This window comes from Acartia tonsa, chromosome 14 (assembly GCF_053477335.1).
Source record: "Acartia tonsa isolate MP-2025a chromosome 14, ASM5347733v1, whole genome shotgun sequence".
NCBI lineage: Eukaryota > Metazoa > Arthropoda > Copepoda > Calanoida > Acartiidae > Acartia > Acartia tonsa.
Window position 1 is genome coordinate 16,385,243 of NC_137273.1, and position 16,712 is coordinate 16,401,954.

Genomic DNA, 16,712 nt, shown 5'->3' on the forward strand with positions numbered 1-16,712 from the left:
TCTAGGGGCAATCAATGAGTTGAATTTTGATAACCCAATTTCTTATTTTAGATACAAAAATAAAATTTAAAAGAAGTATTTTTTTGGGGGAGAGTGGACTGATTTTAGTTTTAAAAATTTGTTTGGAGTAGTTAACTTTTTTCTAGGGGCGATTTCTCTTCGGAGGGTGATGGTAACCACCCCAAAAATAGTTACAAACCTTACCAGGATCTAAGAATAGCTACCCTGTAAAGGAGAACCATATGGTTCAGCGGTTAGTGAAATCCGTTCTTCATCAAGGAGGTGATAGGTTAGAACATCAGTGTGACACCGCGTCATAACTAAAGACGTAAAAAATGTTTCATACTGCTGCTATGTTAGATGTGCGACACAAATACTTTAAGTAGGGGGAATGCCTTGGCCTGAGACAGGCGCAACTCAGTTCCATAAACACTTCTCAGACAAAGGTCGAACAGTCAAAAAGTTGGTTGTCTGATCGGTGTTACTCTGAGAGATTGAGCACGACGCTGCAATTCAAAACGCAGAGTATGTTCAAAGGTCTCGTAGAGGACTTGTTCCTGAAGCGTTATCAAGGCCTTATAACATCAATGATTTTTAAATTTTGCTACGCTACCTAAGGATATTGTCATCATATTTAAATTAAAGAATATTCCATGGAGAAATGATATCAAGAATTCAACATTAATCTCCACAGTTGCTGCGCTATTAAGAATGAAACAGAAAATATATTTCATAAAATTTATTCATCTCTATTTAAATACATCAACAATAATAATATCAGAATGTATAATAAAATATCACAAAAAGTTTAGTTTAATCGACTTCTTCTATAGTTGGTTCGTGTTGGTTTGTCCTTGCCTGTTGAGCACATCCTTGTCCAGGTTGTTGCTGTTGTCCTGCAGAGCTGTACAACTTCTCCAGTAACTTTCTCAGATCCGACTCCAGCTCTTTCTGTTTAGATTCATATTCTTCCTTCTCTCCAAGTTGATTTCTGTCCAACCATTGCAGAGCATCATCAAGCTTGGCCTTGGCTTCACTAAGATCATCTTGACCAAGTTTATTCTTTACTTCATCTTGGTCTAATGTTGACTTTAGGTTGAATATGTAGGATTCAAGTCCATTCTTGGCAGATATTCTCTCCTTCTGGGCTTCATCTTCATTCTTATACTTCTCAGCATCATTCACCATTCTATCAATCTCTTCTTTAGATAGTCTGCCCTTGTCATTGGTAATTGTGATCTTCTCCTGTTTCCCAGTTCCCTTCTCAACAGCTGATACATTGAGAATACCATTGGCATCCACATCAAATGTGACCTCAATCTGTGGTGTACCCCTGGGAGCTGGAGGTATTCCTGTCAGGTCAAACTTACCCAGCAGATGATTATCTTTGGTCATAGCTCTCTCACCTTCATAAACTTGGATGGTAACAGCTGGCTGGTTGTCACTGTAGGTTGTAAAGATCTGAGTCTGTTTGGTTGGAATAGTTGTATTTCTCTTGATCAGGCTTGTCATTACACCTCCAGCTGTCTCAATACCAAGGCTGAGAGGAGCAACATCAAGCAGCAGAAGATCACCAACTGTTTCACTGTTGTCTCCATTGAGAATAGCAGCTTGAACAGCTGCACCATATGCAACAGCTTCATCTGGATTAATTGATTTATTCAGCTCCTTGCCATTAAAGAAATCTTGCAGGAGCTTTTGAACTTTGGGAATTCTTGTGCTACCACCAACCAGAACTATTTCATCTATGGAAGATTTATCAAGTTTAGAATCTCTGAGAGCTTTCTCTACAGGGTTGAGAGTGCCTCTGAAAAGATCAGAACACAGTTCCTCAAATCTTGCCCTTGTGATGGAGGTATAGAAATCAATTCCTTCAAACAGAGAATCAATCTCAATGTTGGCTTGAGCAGCTGAGCTCAAGGTTCTCTTGGCCCTCTCACATGCTGTTCTCAATCTTCTCAATGCTCTCTTGTTGCCAGCAATATCCTTCTTATGCTTTCTCTTGAATTCTTGCACAAAATGATCCACCATTCTGTTGTCAAAATCTTCACCTCCCAAATGAGTATCACCAGCTGTAGCCTTGACTTCAAAGATACCATCATCAATGGACAGGATGGAAACATCAAAAGTTCCGCCACCAAGATCAAAGATGAGAATATTTCTCTCGCCACCAGATTTCTTGTCAAGACCATAAGCAATAGCAGCAGCAGTAGGTTCATTAATAATCCTTGTGATGTTAAGACCAGCTATTACTCCAGCATCTTTAGTTGCTTGTCTCTGTGAATCATTGAAATAAGCTGGAACAGTGACTACAGCATCTGTGACCTTGTGTCCCAGGTATGCTTCAGCTGTCTCCTTCATCTTGGTCAAGACCATGGCGCTGATCTCCTCTGGGGTGAACTGCTTCTCCTCATTCTTAAACTCCACCTCAAGCTTGGGCTTGCTTCGACTGTTGATAACCTTAAAGGGCCAGTGCTTCATGTCTGCCTGAACTGTAGCATCATCAAACTTTCTACCAATCAATCTTTTAGCATCAAATATTGTGTTGTTGGGATTCATAGCAACTTGATTCTTAGCAGCATCACCAATAAGACGCTCTGTGTCAGTGAAGGCAACATAGCTGGGTGTTGTTCTGTTGCCCTGGTCATTGGCAATTATTTCTACTTTGCCATGTTGAAACACTCCTACACAAGAGTAGGTTGTGCCAAGATCAATTCCAATAGCAGCTTGCTTAGCCATTGTAATAATATGTTAGATGTTGTATAATTCTATAAATGTTAATTGTTCTCTTTGTATTGATAAACTGAAGCATTGAGAAAATTTACTTATATTTATATGCGCTATGAAATTTCTAGTAGTTGCTACAGTGTTCTCTAAGTTCGACGGAGAAATACTCGCTTCTGATTGGTCGAGCTTAGAATTCTGTGTTCTGATTGGACGGAATAATCTAGAAGCTTCATGAATATTCGAGGTTGCGTGGAATTTTTTTCAAAACTTATAATTTTATTTTCTAGTATTTTCTCGAAGTTTTAAAGAAAACAAGGATGACAACATCCATAAGTAGCGAAGCATAAACAATTAAATAAGAATTTAGATATTAGTTGACAAAAGCATGCATATTAGGAAAAAATCACGAAACCTTTTCAACATTTGTTAATTTCTTAACATTTATTTATATTTCAGTACTATGACTAACAGACTGACGGTCAAAGTAAATGCTCAAAACAACGGGAAATTTAATTTTGATATTTATAACTACAAAAATTTAAAAATAGGACCATAAACACCAAAGATATGAAGAAAAATGTGAAAAATAAAAATATAGCCAAAAACCTGCAAAAAGGCAGTCTGACCGCCATTGATGTGTTCTTGAAACGAAAGGAAATTTAATCTTGATATCTATAACTGAAAAACTTTGGAAATTGGGCCATAAACACCAAAGGTATGGAGAAAAATGTGAAAAATAAAAAATAGCCTAAAACCTGCTTAAAGTCAGTCTGACCGTCATAGTTGTTTTCTTGAAACGACAGGAAATTTAATTTTGATTCTATAACTGAAAAAATTTTGGAAATCGGACCATAAACACCAAAGATATGGAGAAAAATGTGAAAAATACAAAAATAGCCTAAAACCTGCTAAAAAGCGGTCCTATCGACATTGATGTTTTATAGTTAATTGTGCTCCTTGATAATGGGAATGTTGTCAAAAAATTTCAGCCTTTTATCTTTTATAGGAGCCGAGAAAATCACGTTTCCCCCAAACTAAGACGGACATACGGACAGACGGACATTTCAAATTATAGAGTAACTTCGCTACTAAAAATAATAAATTGAAGAAATGTTTTCCAAAAATTTTGGTAAAACTATTTATAAAATATTTATTTTGAAAAGTTTTATGAAGTTTGTTGATTATGCTAGTGAAGATTTTATTCAATAAAATAAAATAAATTATCAAGGATGTCAACATCCATAAAAGTTGAACTCAACAAATCAGACGGGCAGACATACGAACATTAACAAGTTTAAAATAACTAAATTTTGAATTCATCAAAAAATATAAAAAAAACTATCTAAGAATTAATTGAGTATATGACGAATTTTAAGACTTTATTATAGAGATGCTTCGCTCATAACAATATACCTTATCGTTCTAGTAATCTTTATTTTAAAAATCAAGGGAATGAGATAATTATATTTAGAAGTCTGAAGGAAATTTCCTTGTGAATCTATACCAAAATTATTTAAATCCATGTTGCTAAACATGGATTGGGCATATGTACTTACTTTTTTAAATTTTATGATAGAAATGCTTCGCTCATAGCAATATACCTAATTGTCTTAGTAATCTAGATTCCAAAACTCTTAAGAATAGGATAATTATAAGATGTAAGCATTTCTAATAAAAAAAATTGTCATGTTAGAAATTGACATTCTGGTAACAGTTATTGAGTTGATTCTCGATTTTAATTACATGAACCAACGAAGTTTGAAATGGATAGGACAATTCTGACATGCCTTAATTAACGATTAGAGCTATCTGTACGACCGACAGACCAGCCCAATTTGTAAAAAAAAACGTTGCTTTTAAACATCAGCATATTAATTATGTACTTCAGAACTTTCTGGTAATGATTGTAGAGTTCTTACGCTTTCTATATCGACCAAAACCGTTACAGAAATTATAATACGAAATATTATTAGTAACGAAGCTACTCTTTAATTCCAAAAGTCCGTCTGTCCATCCGTTTGACATGAAAAGGGGGACACTTGATTTTCTCGACTCCTACAAAAAGATAGAAGGCTGGAACCTTTTGACAACATTCCCATCATTAAAATGTTTTTAACCTATTTTTTTATCATATATCAAAAATATACTAGGACACCAGTAGAATCAGACTGCAGAGCTCAAATTTGAATTAAGTCCCCAATAAACTTTTTTTGGGGGATTTAAAAATCAATTTTATATGTTGCTGTGATCATTTTGATGGAAGCAAAAGCATTTTTTAGTTTGGGGTTAAATTGTTTCTTACAGAACAATTTGATGTGATTCAGATTATATCAATACAATAATAAAAACTCTACTCTGTTCGATGCAAATAATTTTTTTCTAAAACAATAATTTATATAGAAGAAATTTAACATTAAAATAAAACATATTATTCTGAAGTCTGAACCAATTAAAAGTCTCGTTTCATTTCAGTTTTTTACAATTCAAAAAAGAGTGTTTTCACAAAGTGACTTATTTCCAATGTAGTTAAATAATTTTTATTTAATTAAAATGAAAAGAATGAAAACTATACACATAAAAGATACATGCTTTTAAAAAATATTTAAAAAAATAAGTTTGAATAATCTTATATTTTATCATATTTGTATATGTGACAAAAAACAATTTGTTGTATTGCGTAAACGTTTGTTGTCATCTTTCACTATTTAACCCTTTACAGCCAATTTTTTTGTGTTTTAAATAAGTGATGGAAAACAAGCACGATAAAGTTAATTCATTGATATATTGTAAAGAATTAAGTTTTTAATGAATTAATTTAGATGAAATCAAAAGTCCTAATTTTACTCTAAACCAGAATACTATATATATGAAGCAAAACACTCTAAAAGCTACGAATTTTACCCAAATAAAAAAAGACCTTTTGCTCTGATCAAAAAAGACCACAGCAACAGTAAAATTAATTTTTAAATCCCCTCAAAAAAGTTTATTGGGGACTTAATTCAAATTTAGGCTCTGCAGTTTAATTCTACTGGTGTCATAGTATATTTTTGATATATGTTTTAAAAATAGGTTAAAAACAGTTTAAGAAGCATAATCAACTATATTTTATTTGCGGTCGGACTGCTTTTTGCAGGTTTTTGGCTATTTTTATATTTTTCACATTTTCCCGCATATCTTGGTGTTTATGGTCCGATTTTCAAAATTGTTGTAGTTGAATATACAAAATTAAATTTCCCATCGGTTTAAGTAAACATCCATAGCGGTCTAGCTGCCTTTTAGCAGGTTTTTGGCTATCTTAATATATTTTTCTCATATTTTCCATATCTTTGGTGTTTTTGGTCCGATTTTAAATTGTTTTTCGATGAAATCATCAAAATATTTTTTTTCCATTGTTCTGAGCATATTATATAGTATGTAATTTACGTTGACCGTCGGTCTGTCAGTTATCAAACAAAATAAAATAAGGTTACGTGTTTTTTTTGCTTCGCTACTTATGGATGTTGTCATCCTTTTTTTATGAATATTCCCATACATTAGCATCCAATATATAAATTACTTAGTCAGTAAGCCTGTTGGCAATACCCTGGAGGCTATATTGGAAAACTTAGATTTTCTAGATACTATTAGACGAAGACGTCAAGCTTTTTTTATTTGGGGGGGGGGGGTAATCACCCCTTTACCCCCCCCCCCCTCCCTGGAAGTCCCTGCTATTAGAGATAGAGGCGGCTATTGCTTTCGGGTAAAGATTTTCTTTTAGTCGCCAGTCTGTCTATAATGCTCTAGAGGGCATCGAATCTCTCTTTGGAAAATATGTTTGCTTTAAAATAATACTGTCCGTTGGTCTGAAAGTAATGCTATTAAATACAAGATAGACTGCTAAAAATTTTGTTTGAATATATTTATGAACACTGATCATGCATTGTTATTTATTAATTCCTTATGTCTATTTACCTTCTCTTTGCTTTGCTGTTCTTACTTTTACATTTAAGAGCTTCGCTACTTATGGATGTTGTTATCCCTGTTAAATATTTGGCTCCAATATCAGATATATCTTAATAGTTTACTAAAACTTATCACATGAATAAAAAATAAAAAAACATCAATAACAATAGACTTGGATTGAGTGGACGGGTGGTAATACAGGGTGTTTTTTTTAATGGAACAAAAATATTGCTTAATACAACCCACTTGCAATTGAAATAAATTAATAATCTATCACAGGTCTCCTTAGCAAAACCTTAGATTAAAAAAAATCTCGAAAGAAACGGACAACAGGGCCTTCAAATAGGGTACAGTGGTGGTCAGAATCCGTTGGAGATTAAATCTTAGCTGCTCCTTCTTGCCAGATATTGCAATTTGAAGTTTTGTGGTAAAAATGACTAAAATTACAAGAATTCCAAGGTTATATTCATAAGTGAACGCCTTAATTCATCAAGTAAAAAGGGTGAGTTTAACATTTGAGGAGTTTAGATATCTCTTCATATGTAAACTACAAACTTCATCCCCATTTAGAACAATTTTTACTACTATAAGTGATGTTTTTAACTTCAATAAGAGTAATAAATAAGCTTAAAGAGGTTTGTCCAATTTACAACTTTATCCTAAAGGCTGTTACCCTGGAACCAGTAGAAAAAAACTTCAGTTTAAGTTTACATATGGCCCTAGTTACTTTTATTAATTCTGATTCCCAACCCCCATACTCTCACAACCTACAAACTTTAGGGTGGAAGGGGGGGAGGAGCATAGTAATTCTATTATATGTTTCTCAAAAACTAATTGACGTATAGTGGGGAAAATTTTTATGTAAGGTTTTTAGGCCAAAATTTTGTAGAAATTATTTTGACCGCCTTCTCTAACCCTCCCCCTTGTCCTAACCTAAATGGGGGGGGGGGGGGGTGGCAGAAGATCATTCCAATGTGTATTAAAAAACTATTGGAGATATATATAAGCTTTTGGATTTGTATTGTTGTAGGACCCAAAGCACTTTTACATATATTGCTGACCTCTTGCCCTCCCCTCATAAATAACAAAATTTTGTAAAGAGAGAAAGGGGGGGGGATGGGTTACAGTTGAAAGGGTACTGCTATAGTGTGTTACTAAGAAACCACTGGAATTATAGCAGCAAAGCAAACCTTTAAGATATACTTTGTTAGGTCAAAAGTAACTTTTACAAATTTTGATAAAACTTTCCTCCAGATCCCCTTTCTTTTCCTATTGCTTTACAATCTCCCCCCTCCCTCCCCAAATTAAGTAATACCCTTGTGATTTACTTTGAGATTACTCAAGATATAGAGGGCTTTTGGATTTAAACTTTAGTAGGTCCATTATTACTTCATACTTGAACAAATATTGCTGACCTTTCCCCAACCTCAACCAACCCCTTCCAGAAAAATTATAGTGCTGCACAATTTCCTCCACCCCCATAAAAAAAATATCAGAATATTGCTTGCCCTCTCCCTTCCTCTCCAGATATCCTCCATACAACCTCACCACCTGTGTTTTACTCAGAAACCACTAAAGCAATAAGGAGCAAACTTTGGAATAAAGCTTTCGGATTTCCAAATTGCTTTGGGGAAGTAGCAATGGGTTGACAATATTTCTTTTATAAGTCCAAAGGGTTGGAGGAGATTATAAAGCAAAATAATAGTACTAGATTGAGAGGGTTGTAGTTGGAATAGATATTTATAAAAGTAAATCTGGGCCTTCTATGTAAATATGGTTTCTAAATGATATACCTATGCCATTAGCCAATATTTCCACCAGATGGAGGGGGGGGGGGGGATTCAGCAATATTTGTGAAAGTAACTAATATCCTAAAAAAGCTTAAATCCAAAGTTTGCTTAATATAATTCAGTGATTTCAAAGTAACACAAGAGTATTTTCCACATCCACTGCCACCTCCTAATAATTTTTGGTCTAAGAAGGGGGGAGGGGTTTGTTGCAGCAATATTTGTAAGAGATTTTGATGCCTTCTAAAGTTTAAGTACTAAAGCTTATATATTTCTTTAGTGATATCTAAATAACTCTTCATGTAATTTTTTCTCACAATACTTCAAGTAGTTTTGAGTAAAACATAATACTGTTGCTTTTCCCAACCCCTCCCCTAAAATTTATGGGTTGCTAGGGGGGGTTGAAGGGGGGGGGGTGAGAGTATTTTAAAACTTAACTTTAGCTATATGTAAACTTGAACTGAGGTTTTCTCTACTGGTTACAGGGTACAGCCTCTAGCTTAAAGTTGTAAACTGGAAAATGTACCTTTTTCATTAAATAATTTCTTTCAAGTATTAAAATTTTCTAAATGGGGAGGGACTGTGTAGTTTACATATGCAGAGACATATAAACTTCTCAAATGTTAAACTCACCCTTTTTATTTGATGAATTAAGGTGTTCACTTATGCATATATCCTTGGAATTCTTGTAATTTTAGGCATTTTTACCACAAAACTTCAAATTGCAATATCTGGCAAGAAGGAGCAGCTAAGATTTAATCTCCAACGGATTCTGACCACCACTGTACCCTATTTGAAGGCCCTGTTGTCCATTTCTTTCGAGATTTTTTTTAATCTATGGTTTTGCTAAGGAGACCTGTGCTATATCTTAATTTCTTCATTGGCTTGGAGAGTTTTGTATAATAAAAAATACTGGTCGTTTTTCAACAAATTATGCCTTAAAAACTGATTTTTTTCAAAGTACCTATTTTTGGAAGATTTCTTGATCATGACCAATTTAAAATGTGTGCAAAAATGCGTACATGTTTAAAATTCAAATTGCGCGGCTTGTGTTAATCGTAGAAAAATGTTACGCATACCGTTAGAATTGTCATAAACTCTAGTATTTGGAAATGTATGTATCATATTCATGCTAATTGTAGTATAGAAGCTACGATGGAAAATGTGAGAAAGGTTGAAACGTTTTAATTAAGTCGTGACATTTTACCACGTAGCTCCTAAATTATACGTAGCACAGGAGTAGTTCTTAAACACCCAAAAACTAGAGTTTATGACGATTCTAACGATATGCATAACATTTTTCTACTATTAACACGAGCCGCGCAATTTGAATTTTAAACATATACGCATTTTTCCACACTCTTTAAATTGGTCATAATCCAAAAATCTTCCAAAAATAGGTACTTTGAAAAAAAATCTGTTTTTAAGGCATAATTTGTTGAAAAACGACAAGTAATTTTTATTATACAAAACTCCCCAAGCCAATGAAGAAATTAAGATATAGATTATTAATTTATTTCAATTGTAAGTGGGTTGTATTAAGCATTATTTTTGTTCCATTTAAAAAAAACACCCTGTATAATATATTTCCGAAAGTTTGGTGGCGGGGTTCTTACCTCCCAAAAAATTTGGGGGAAATTTTTCATATGGGTAATATATGATTTTTAGAGTAAATAATAATGCTTGGTCAACAGATTTTCATCAAATTATCTTACCTCAGTCTTACATTTAACAGAAAAGATTATTTGTCTGCTTTATAAATTTAAGGTTATATAGCGCATTACAGAAATACTGACGAACCAAGTTATATAGATAAGCTGATTGATAAGAATATTAACCAATGAAATAAACCATCGCGTCTATCTATAATAGTTTTTTTCCCACTGAAATTTAATTTCCGTCACTTTAAAAATCGACTGACTGGCGAACAAAGTAAATTATATACTGGATTTTATTCATGTAAAAATCAGCCGTCTAACTTGATTAGAAAATCACGTTTCCCCCACGTAGTTGACAGACGAACATTTTGAATATTAAAGGTAGTAGCTGCGCTTTTTAAAAGATAAACAAAAATCTCTGAACAAAATATTAAGAATTGTTATCATTTCAGTGACTGGCGGAAAACGTTTAAGAAGAGAATATTCTAGAAATTTCTACTTCCCAATTGAAAATATTATCAATTGTGTAAACTAAAATATTCTATTTGTTCTGGGAACTTCAGGAGGAGTTTTGAATATTCTGACCAATCAGAAGCGGGCATGAAATCTTTAGCTATTAGCATTCACGAAATAGTTTCTTGGGCACGGGAAATTTCGAGAAGCATCTAGAGCTTTCATAGCTACTATATAAACCAGGATCTTTTCAGTTTAGATTCAGACACAATAAACATTAAACAAATAAATACTTAACAAGTGAAATATAACAATGGCCAAGCAAGCTGCTATTGGAATTGATTTGGGCACAACCTACTCTTGTGTAGGAGTGTTTCAACATGGCAAAGTAGAAATAATTGCCAATGATCAGGGCAACAGAACAACACCCAGCTATGTTGCCTTCACTGACACAGAGCGTCTTATTGGTGATGCTGCTAAGAATCAAGTGGCAATGAATCCCAACAACACAATATTTGATGCTAAAAGATTGATTGGCAGAAAGTTTGATGATGCTACAGTTCAGTCAGACATGAAGCACTGGCCCTTCAAGGTTATCAACAGTGAAAGCAAGCCCAAGCTTGAAGTAGAGTTCAAGAATGAGGAGAAGCAGTTTACCCCAGAGGAGATCAGCGCCATGGTCTTGACCAAGATGAAGGAGACAGCTAAAGCATACCTGGGACACAAGGTTACTGATGCTGTGGTCACTGTTCCAGCTAATTTCAATGATTCACAGAGACAAGCAACTAAAGATGCTGGAGTAATAGCTGGTCTTAACATCACAAGGATTATCAATGAACCTACTGCTGCTGCTATTGCTTATGGTCTTGACAAGAAATCTGGTGGTGAGAGAAATATTCTCATCTTTGATCTTGGTGGCGGAACTTTTGATGTTTCCATTCTGTCTATTGATGATGGTATCTTTGAAGTCAAGGCTACAGCTGGTTATACTCATTTGGGAGGTGAAGATTTTGACAACAGAATGGTGGATCATTTTGTGCAAGAATTCAAGAGAAAGCATAAGATGAATATTGCTGGCAACAAGAGAGCATTGAGAAGATTAAGAACAGCATGTGAGAGAGCAAAAAGAACCTTGAGCTCAGCTGCTCAAGTCAACATTGAGATTGATTCTCTGTTTGAAGGAATTGATTTCTATACCTCCATCACAAGAGCAAGATTTGAGGAACTATGTTCTGATCTCTTCAGAGGCACTCTCAACCCTGTAGAGAAAGCTCTCCGAGATTCTAAACTTTATAAATCTTCCATAGATGAAATAGTTCTGGTTGGTGGTAGCACCAGAATTCCCAAAGTTCAGAAGCTCCTGCAAGATTTCTTTAATGGCAAGGAGCTGAATAAATCAATCAATCCAGATGAAGCAGTTGCATATGGCGCAGCTGTTCAAGCTGCTATTCTCAATGGAGACAACAGTGAAACAGTTGGTGATCTTCTGCTGCTTGATGTTGCTCCTCTCAGCCTTGGTATTGAAACAGCTGGAGGTGTAATGACAAGCCTGATCAAAAGAAATACAACTATCTTTACAGATCTTTACAACCTACAGTGACAACCAGCCAGCTGTTATTATCCAAGTGTATGAAGGTGAGAGAGCTATGACCAAGGATAATCATCTGCTGGGTAAATTTGATCTGACAGGAATACCTCCAGCTCCCAGGGGTACACCAAAGATTGAGGTCACATTTGATGTGGATGCTAATGGTATTCTCAATGTATCAGCTGTTGAGAAGGGAACTGGGAAACAGGAAAAGATCACAATTACCAATGACAAGGGCAGACTATCTAAAGAAGAGATTGATAGAATGGTGAATGATGCTGAGAAGTATAAGAATGAAGATGAAGCCCAGAAAGAGAGAATATCTGCCAAGAATAGACTTGAATCCCACATATTCAACCTAAAGTCAACATTAGACCAAGATGAAGTAAAGAATAAACTTGGTCAAAATGATCTTAGTGAAGCCAAGGCTAAGCTTTATGATGCTCTGCAATGGTTGGACAGAAATCAACTTGGAGAGAAGGGTGAATATGAATCTAAACAGAAAGAGCTGGAGTCAGATCTGAGAAAGTTACTGGAGAAGTTGTACAGCTCTGCAGGTCAACAACAACAACCTGGACAAGGATGTGCTCAACAGGCAAGGACAAGCTAACACGAACCAACTATAGAAGAAGTTGATTAAACATAACTTTTTGTGATATTTTATTATACATTCTGATATTATTATTGTTGATGTATTTAAATAGAGATGAATAAATTTTATGAAATATATTTTCTGTTTCATTCTTAATAGCGCAGCAACTGTAGAGATTAATGTTGACAAGGATGTGCTCAAAAGTCAAGGACAAGCCAACATGAACCAACTATAGAAGAAATTGATAAAATCTTCAAAAATAATTGAAAATGTGATAATATAAATTCATGCCTAAAATATTGTATTTTTTATAATCATGTTTAATGGTTTAAATAAATTGTTATGAAAAGAAAACTATGAATTTTTTTTTCTTCCAAAAATATCTTTTCTATTTTATTCTTAAAACTCGGCATTTTAATTGTTTAGTTCACTTTCTTTATTAAACATAGGATGTCAACTTTCATAAGTAGCTAATTTATTAAACATTTTGTTAAAATGAATTCTCAACAAATAAAAGGGAGTAGGTATGTGTTTAATAACCAGCAATACTGACTGACAAACAAATGCCTGGACTCCATTAATGAATGTATTTAATTATTTTGATCTTTCACCAGATTTTTATGTTCTATAATAAAGTGATCTCTGGTGAGGGCTACAATTTTCTCCATCCTTTTTCCTCCTAATGGATAAACGGCCCTACCAATAAATGCGAGGGGAAATTGCAGCCTAAATTGATGACAATTTTTCTCCTGTTCTATCATTTAGGTATATTCTACATCCATTTGTAAATTTTATTATTTGAGCTCTCTTTTTTTAACTAAGAAAATCTAAATTTATCTAATTTACAAGGCATAAATCCGGACATTTTTAAAACGGCCATAGCGTCAAAACTACTTGACCAATCAGGACGTTTGACCCCACTATAGAAAGCTTAGGTAATGACCTTTTAGCACAAAAAAATCTTTGGACGAAGATGGACGTGTACACCAAGCTGGCCGCGCATATGTTCAACAAGGCAGATTCCAAATGCGCCGGTGGTTTAATGCGCAAAATCACAAAACGTAGGGTCCGACAGGGAAGGAGTTGGAATCTTGACCCCAAATTTTGTGAGTGTCTTAGACTCATTGACACTGCGAATTTTAAAAGAAAAAAAGTTGACCCTTAAAATTCCACCTTGAAGTGATACTTTTCTAATAGTTTATAGTCCACTAAGTCGTAAGCAGTAAAAATTTAAATCCATTAAGTCCCTTCTAACGAGTTATTGGCAACTTTTTGCACACATTTTTGCAAACGGTAATTATTTCCTTTATTTGGAGTTTTTGTTAATAACATTTTCATAAAAGTTTTCAGTAATAATCATTTAAGATCCATTGTTGAGAAGAAATGACTGAAAAAGTGTGTTTCCATGCAAAATAAGCTTAAAATCTAATGATTTTAAAAATTAGCGATTTAATAGTAAAAAAAAAAATATTTTTAACTTTTTGATAGCCTGAATATGTTTAATTTAGTTTTTTTATATAATCTATTATTTAAAAAGACAGGCATATTCTTTCAGATTTGAAAAAAATTAAAAATCGGAATTAATCAAAATCAATCTATAGCCTTTAAAAAATACTTTTGATATTTTTAACCTATATAATCAATAAAATCAATGGAAAATAAAATATTTTTATAAAACAAACTTTTGGAAAAGGTTTAAGATAACTTCATAAAAGTAGCATTTAAGTAGGATATTTTTCTTGTCTTTTAAAAAAATGCAAATTAAACATAGTTAACGACTATTTAATTAGCAAGAATGGTAATAAAATATTTCAATAACTGCTTAAACCTTTTTGTGGCCATGTTATTTACTTAAACAGAAATTCTATTTTGTCAGAATTTTAAAAATAATGAAGTATTTTCAAAAAAGCTTGCAAAAGAAACGTAATTTTATCAAACTTTCTCAAGGTTTATAGAGGGTATTGTTGTAAAATGTTAATTATCAAAATAAAATCTTCAATTTACAACGTTTAAAACACCTAAAAGTAAATTCTAAGCAAAATTAGATTTATTTCCTAGATTTAGAGTAGCTGCGCTACTGAAAAAAACATCTAGTATTAAAACCAATCAGCTGATCAAATTGCTATAGACATCATTTGTTGGGTTGTTATTAACTGAAACATTTATTTTCTTTTTAATTCTAAAACGATGCTTGCCATGCTAAAAACGCTAAGCCCCCAGCAATCATTATGGGCACTAGAATTTAATCCCCTCTATTTTTTAATTTAAGTTTTACAAAAAAAAACAAGGACCACATCTGTTCAGCGGATAACGAGTTCCTTTGCTAGAGACAGATATACATACATCCTGTTATTTCCATATAAGGACCAGCGGCTACGTACCCTTAAATCCTCTAGGGACACTTGGGGATAGGAAGGGGAGGGAGGGGGGGGGGGTGGAGAGTCGCAACTACACTTAAGATCATAGTTTTTCAAAAATTTTAGAGGGTTATTTTTTGTTAGGAGCAATTTTGGATCATGGAAAGAAAACAAAGTCATTCCTAATTAGGACAGAAGTCACTGGAAATTGATCTAAGGAAGGCTACTTATGTCCTTCATCTAACAAAATCTAACTTAAGGGAGGTGACTTATGTCCTTTGTCTGACAAATTCTTACATTAGGAAGGCTGCTTATGTCCTTCATCTTGCAAAACTTAGCTTTTCTGTCCTTTACATTGCAAAACCTCACAAAACATAGCTTTTCTGTCCTTCACATAGCAAATTCTTGCAAAACATAGCAAATTCTAGCAACACATAGCAAATTCTTGCAAAACATAGCAAATTCTTGCAAAACATAACAAATTCTTGCAAAACATAGCAAATTCTAACAAAACATAGCAAATTCTTGCAAAACATAGCAAATTCTTGGAAAACTTAGCTTTTCTGTCCTTCACATAGCTAATTCTTGCAAAACATAGCAAATTCTTACAAAACATAGCAAATTCTTGCAAAACATAGCAAATTCTTACAAAACATAGCAAATTCTTGCAAAACATAGCAAATTCTTACAAAACATAGCAAATTCTTGGAAAACTTAGCTTTTCTGTCCTTCACATAGCTAATTCTTGCAAAACATAGCAAATTCTTGCAAAACATAGCTAATTCTTTCAAAACATAGCAAATTCTTGCAAAACATAGCAAATTCTTGCAAAACATAGCAAATTCTTGAAAAACTTAGCTTTTCTGTCCTTCACATAGCAAATTCTTGCAAAACATAGCATATTCTTACAAAACATAGCAAATTCTGGCAAAACATAGCAAATTCTTAGAAAACTTAGCTTTTCTGTCCTTCACATAGCTAATTCTTGCAAAACATAGCAAATTCTTACAAAACATAGCAAATTCTTGCAAAACATAGCAAATTCTTACAAAACATAGCAAATTCTTGCAAAACATAGCAAATTCTTGCAAAACATAGCAAATTCTTGGAAAACTTAGCTTTTCTGTCCTTTACATAGCTAATTCTTACAAAACATAGCAAATTCTTGCAAAACATAGCAAATTCTTACAAAACATGGCAAATTCTTGCAAAACATAGCAAATTCTTGCAATAAGGGTCCCAAACTCAAAAAAAAAATTTGAGAATGTTTTGCAAGAATTTGCTGTGTTTTGTAAGAATTTGCTATGTTTTGCAAGAATTTGCTATGTGAAGGACAGAAAAGCTAAGTTTTGTAAGAATTTGCTATGTTTTGTAAGAATTTGCTATGTTTTGTAAAAATTTGCTATGTTTTGCAAGAATTTGCTATGTGAAGGACAGAAAAGCTAAGTTTTCCAAGAATTTGCTATGTTTTGCAAGAATTTGCTATGTTTTGAAAGAATTTGCTATGTTTTGCAAGAATTAGCTATGTAAAGGACAGAAAAGCTAAGTTTTCCAAGAATTTGCTATGTTTTGCAAGAATTTGCTATGTTTTGTAAGAATTTGCTATGT

The 16,712-nt window shown here is 33.5% G+C and overlaps 2 protein-coding genes across 2 annotated transcripts; one reads left to right on the forward strand and one right to left on the reverse strand.

Annotated features, from left to right (window-relative positions):
- Nucleotides 1-724: 724 nt before the first annotated feature.
- Nucleotides 725-2,806, reverse strand: LOC145305304 (heat shock 70 kDa protein 1-like). The gene has a single exon (XM_080146914.1). It carries the CDS (start codon nucleotides 2,737-2,739, stop codon nucleotides 814-816), a length of 1,926 nt encoding a protein of 641 aa, XP_080003040.1. The 5' UTR covers nucleotides 2,740-2,806; the 3' UTR covers nucleotides 725-813.
- Nucleotides 2,807-10,838: 8,032 nt separating this feature from the next.
- On the forward strand, nucleotides 10,839-12,884 carry LOC145305305 (heat shock 70 kDa protein cognate 4-like). The gene is given in 2 exon segments (XM_080146916.1): nucleotides 10,839-12,139; nucleotides 12,141-12,884. Coding segments are annotated over 2 exon segments (1,884 nt in total). The 5' UTR covers nucleotides 10,839-10,880; the 3' UTR covers nucleotides 12,766-12,884.
- The last annotated feature ends 3,828 nt before the right edge of the window (nucleotides 12,885-16,712 follow it).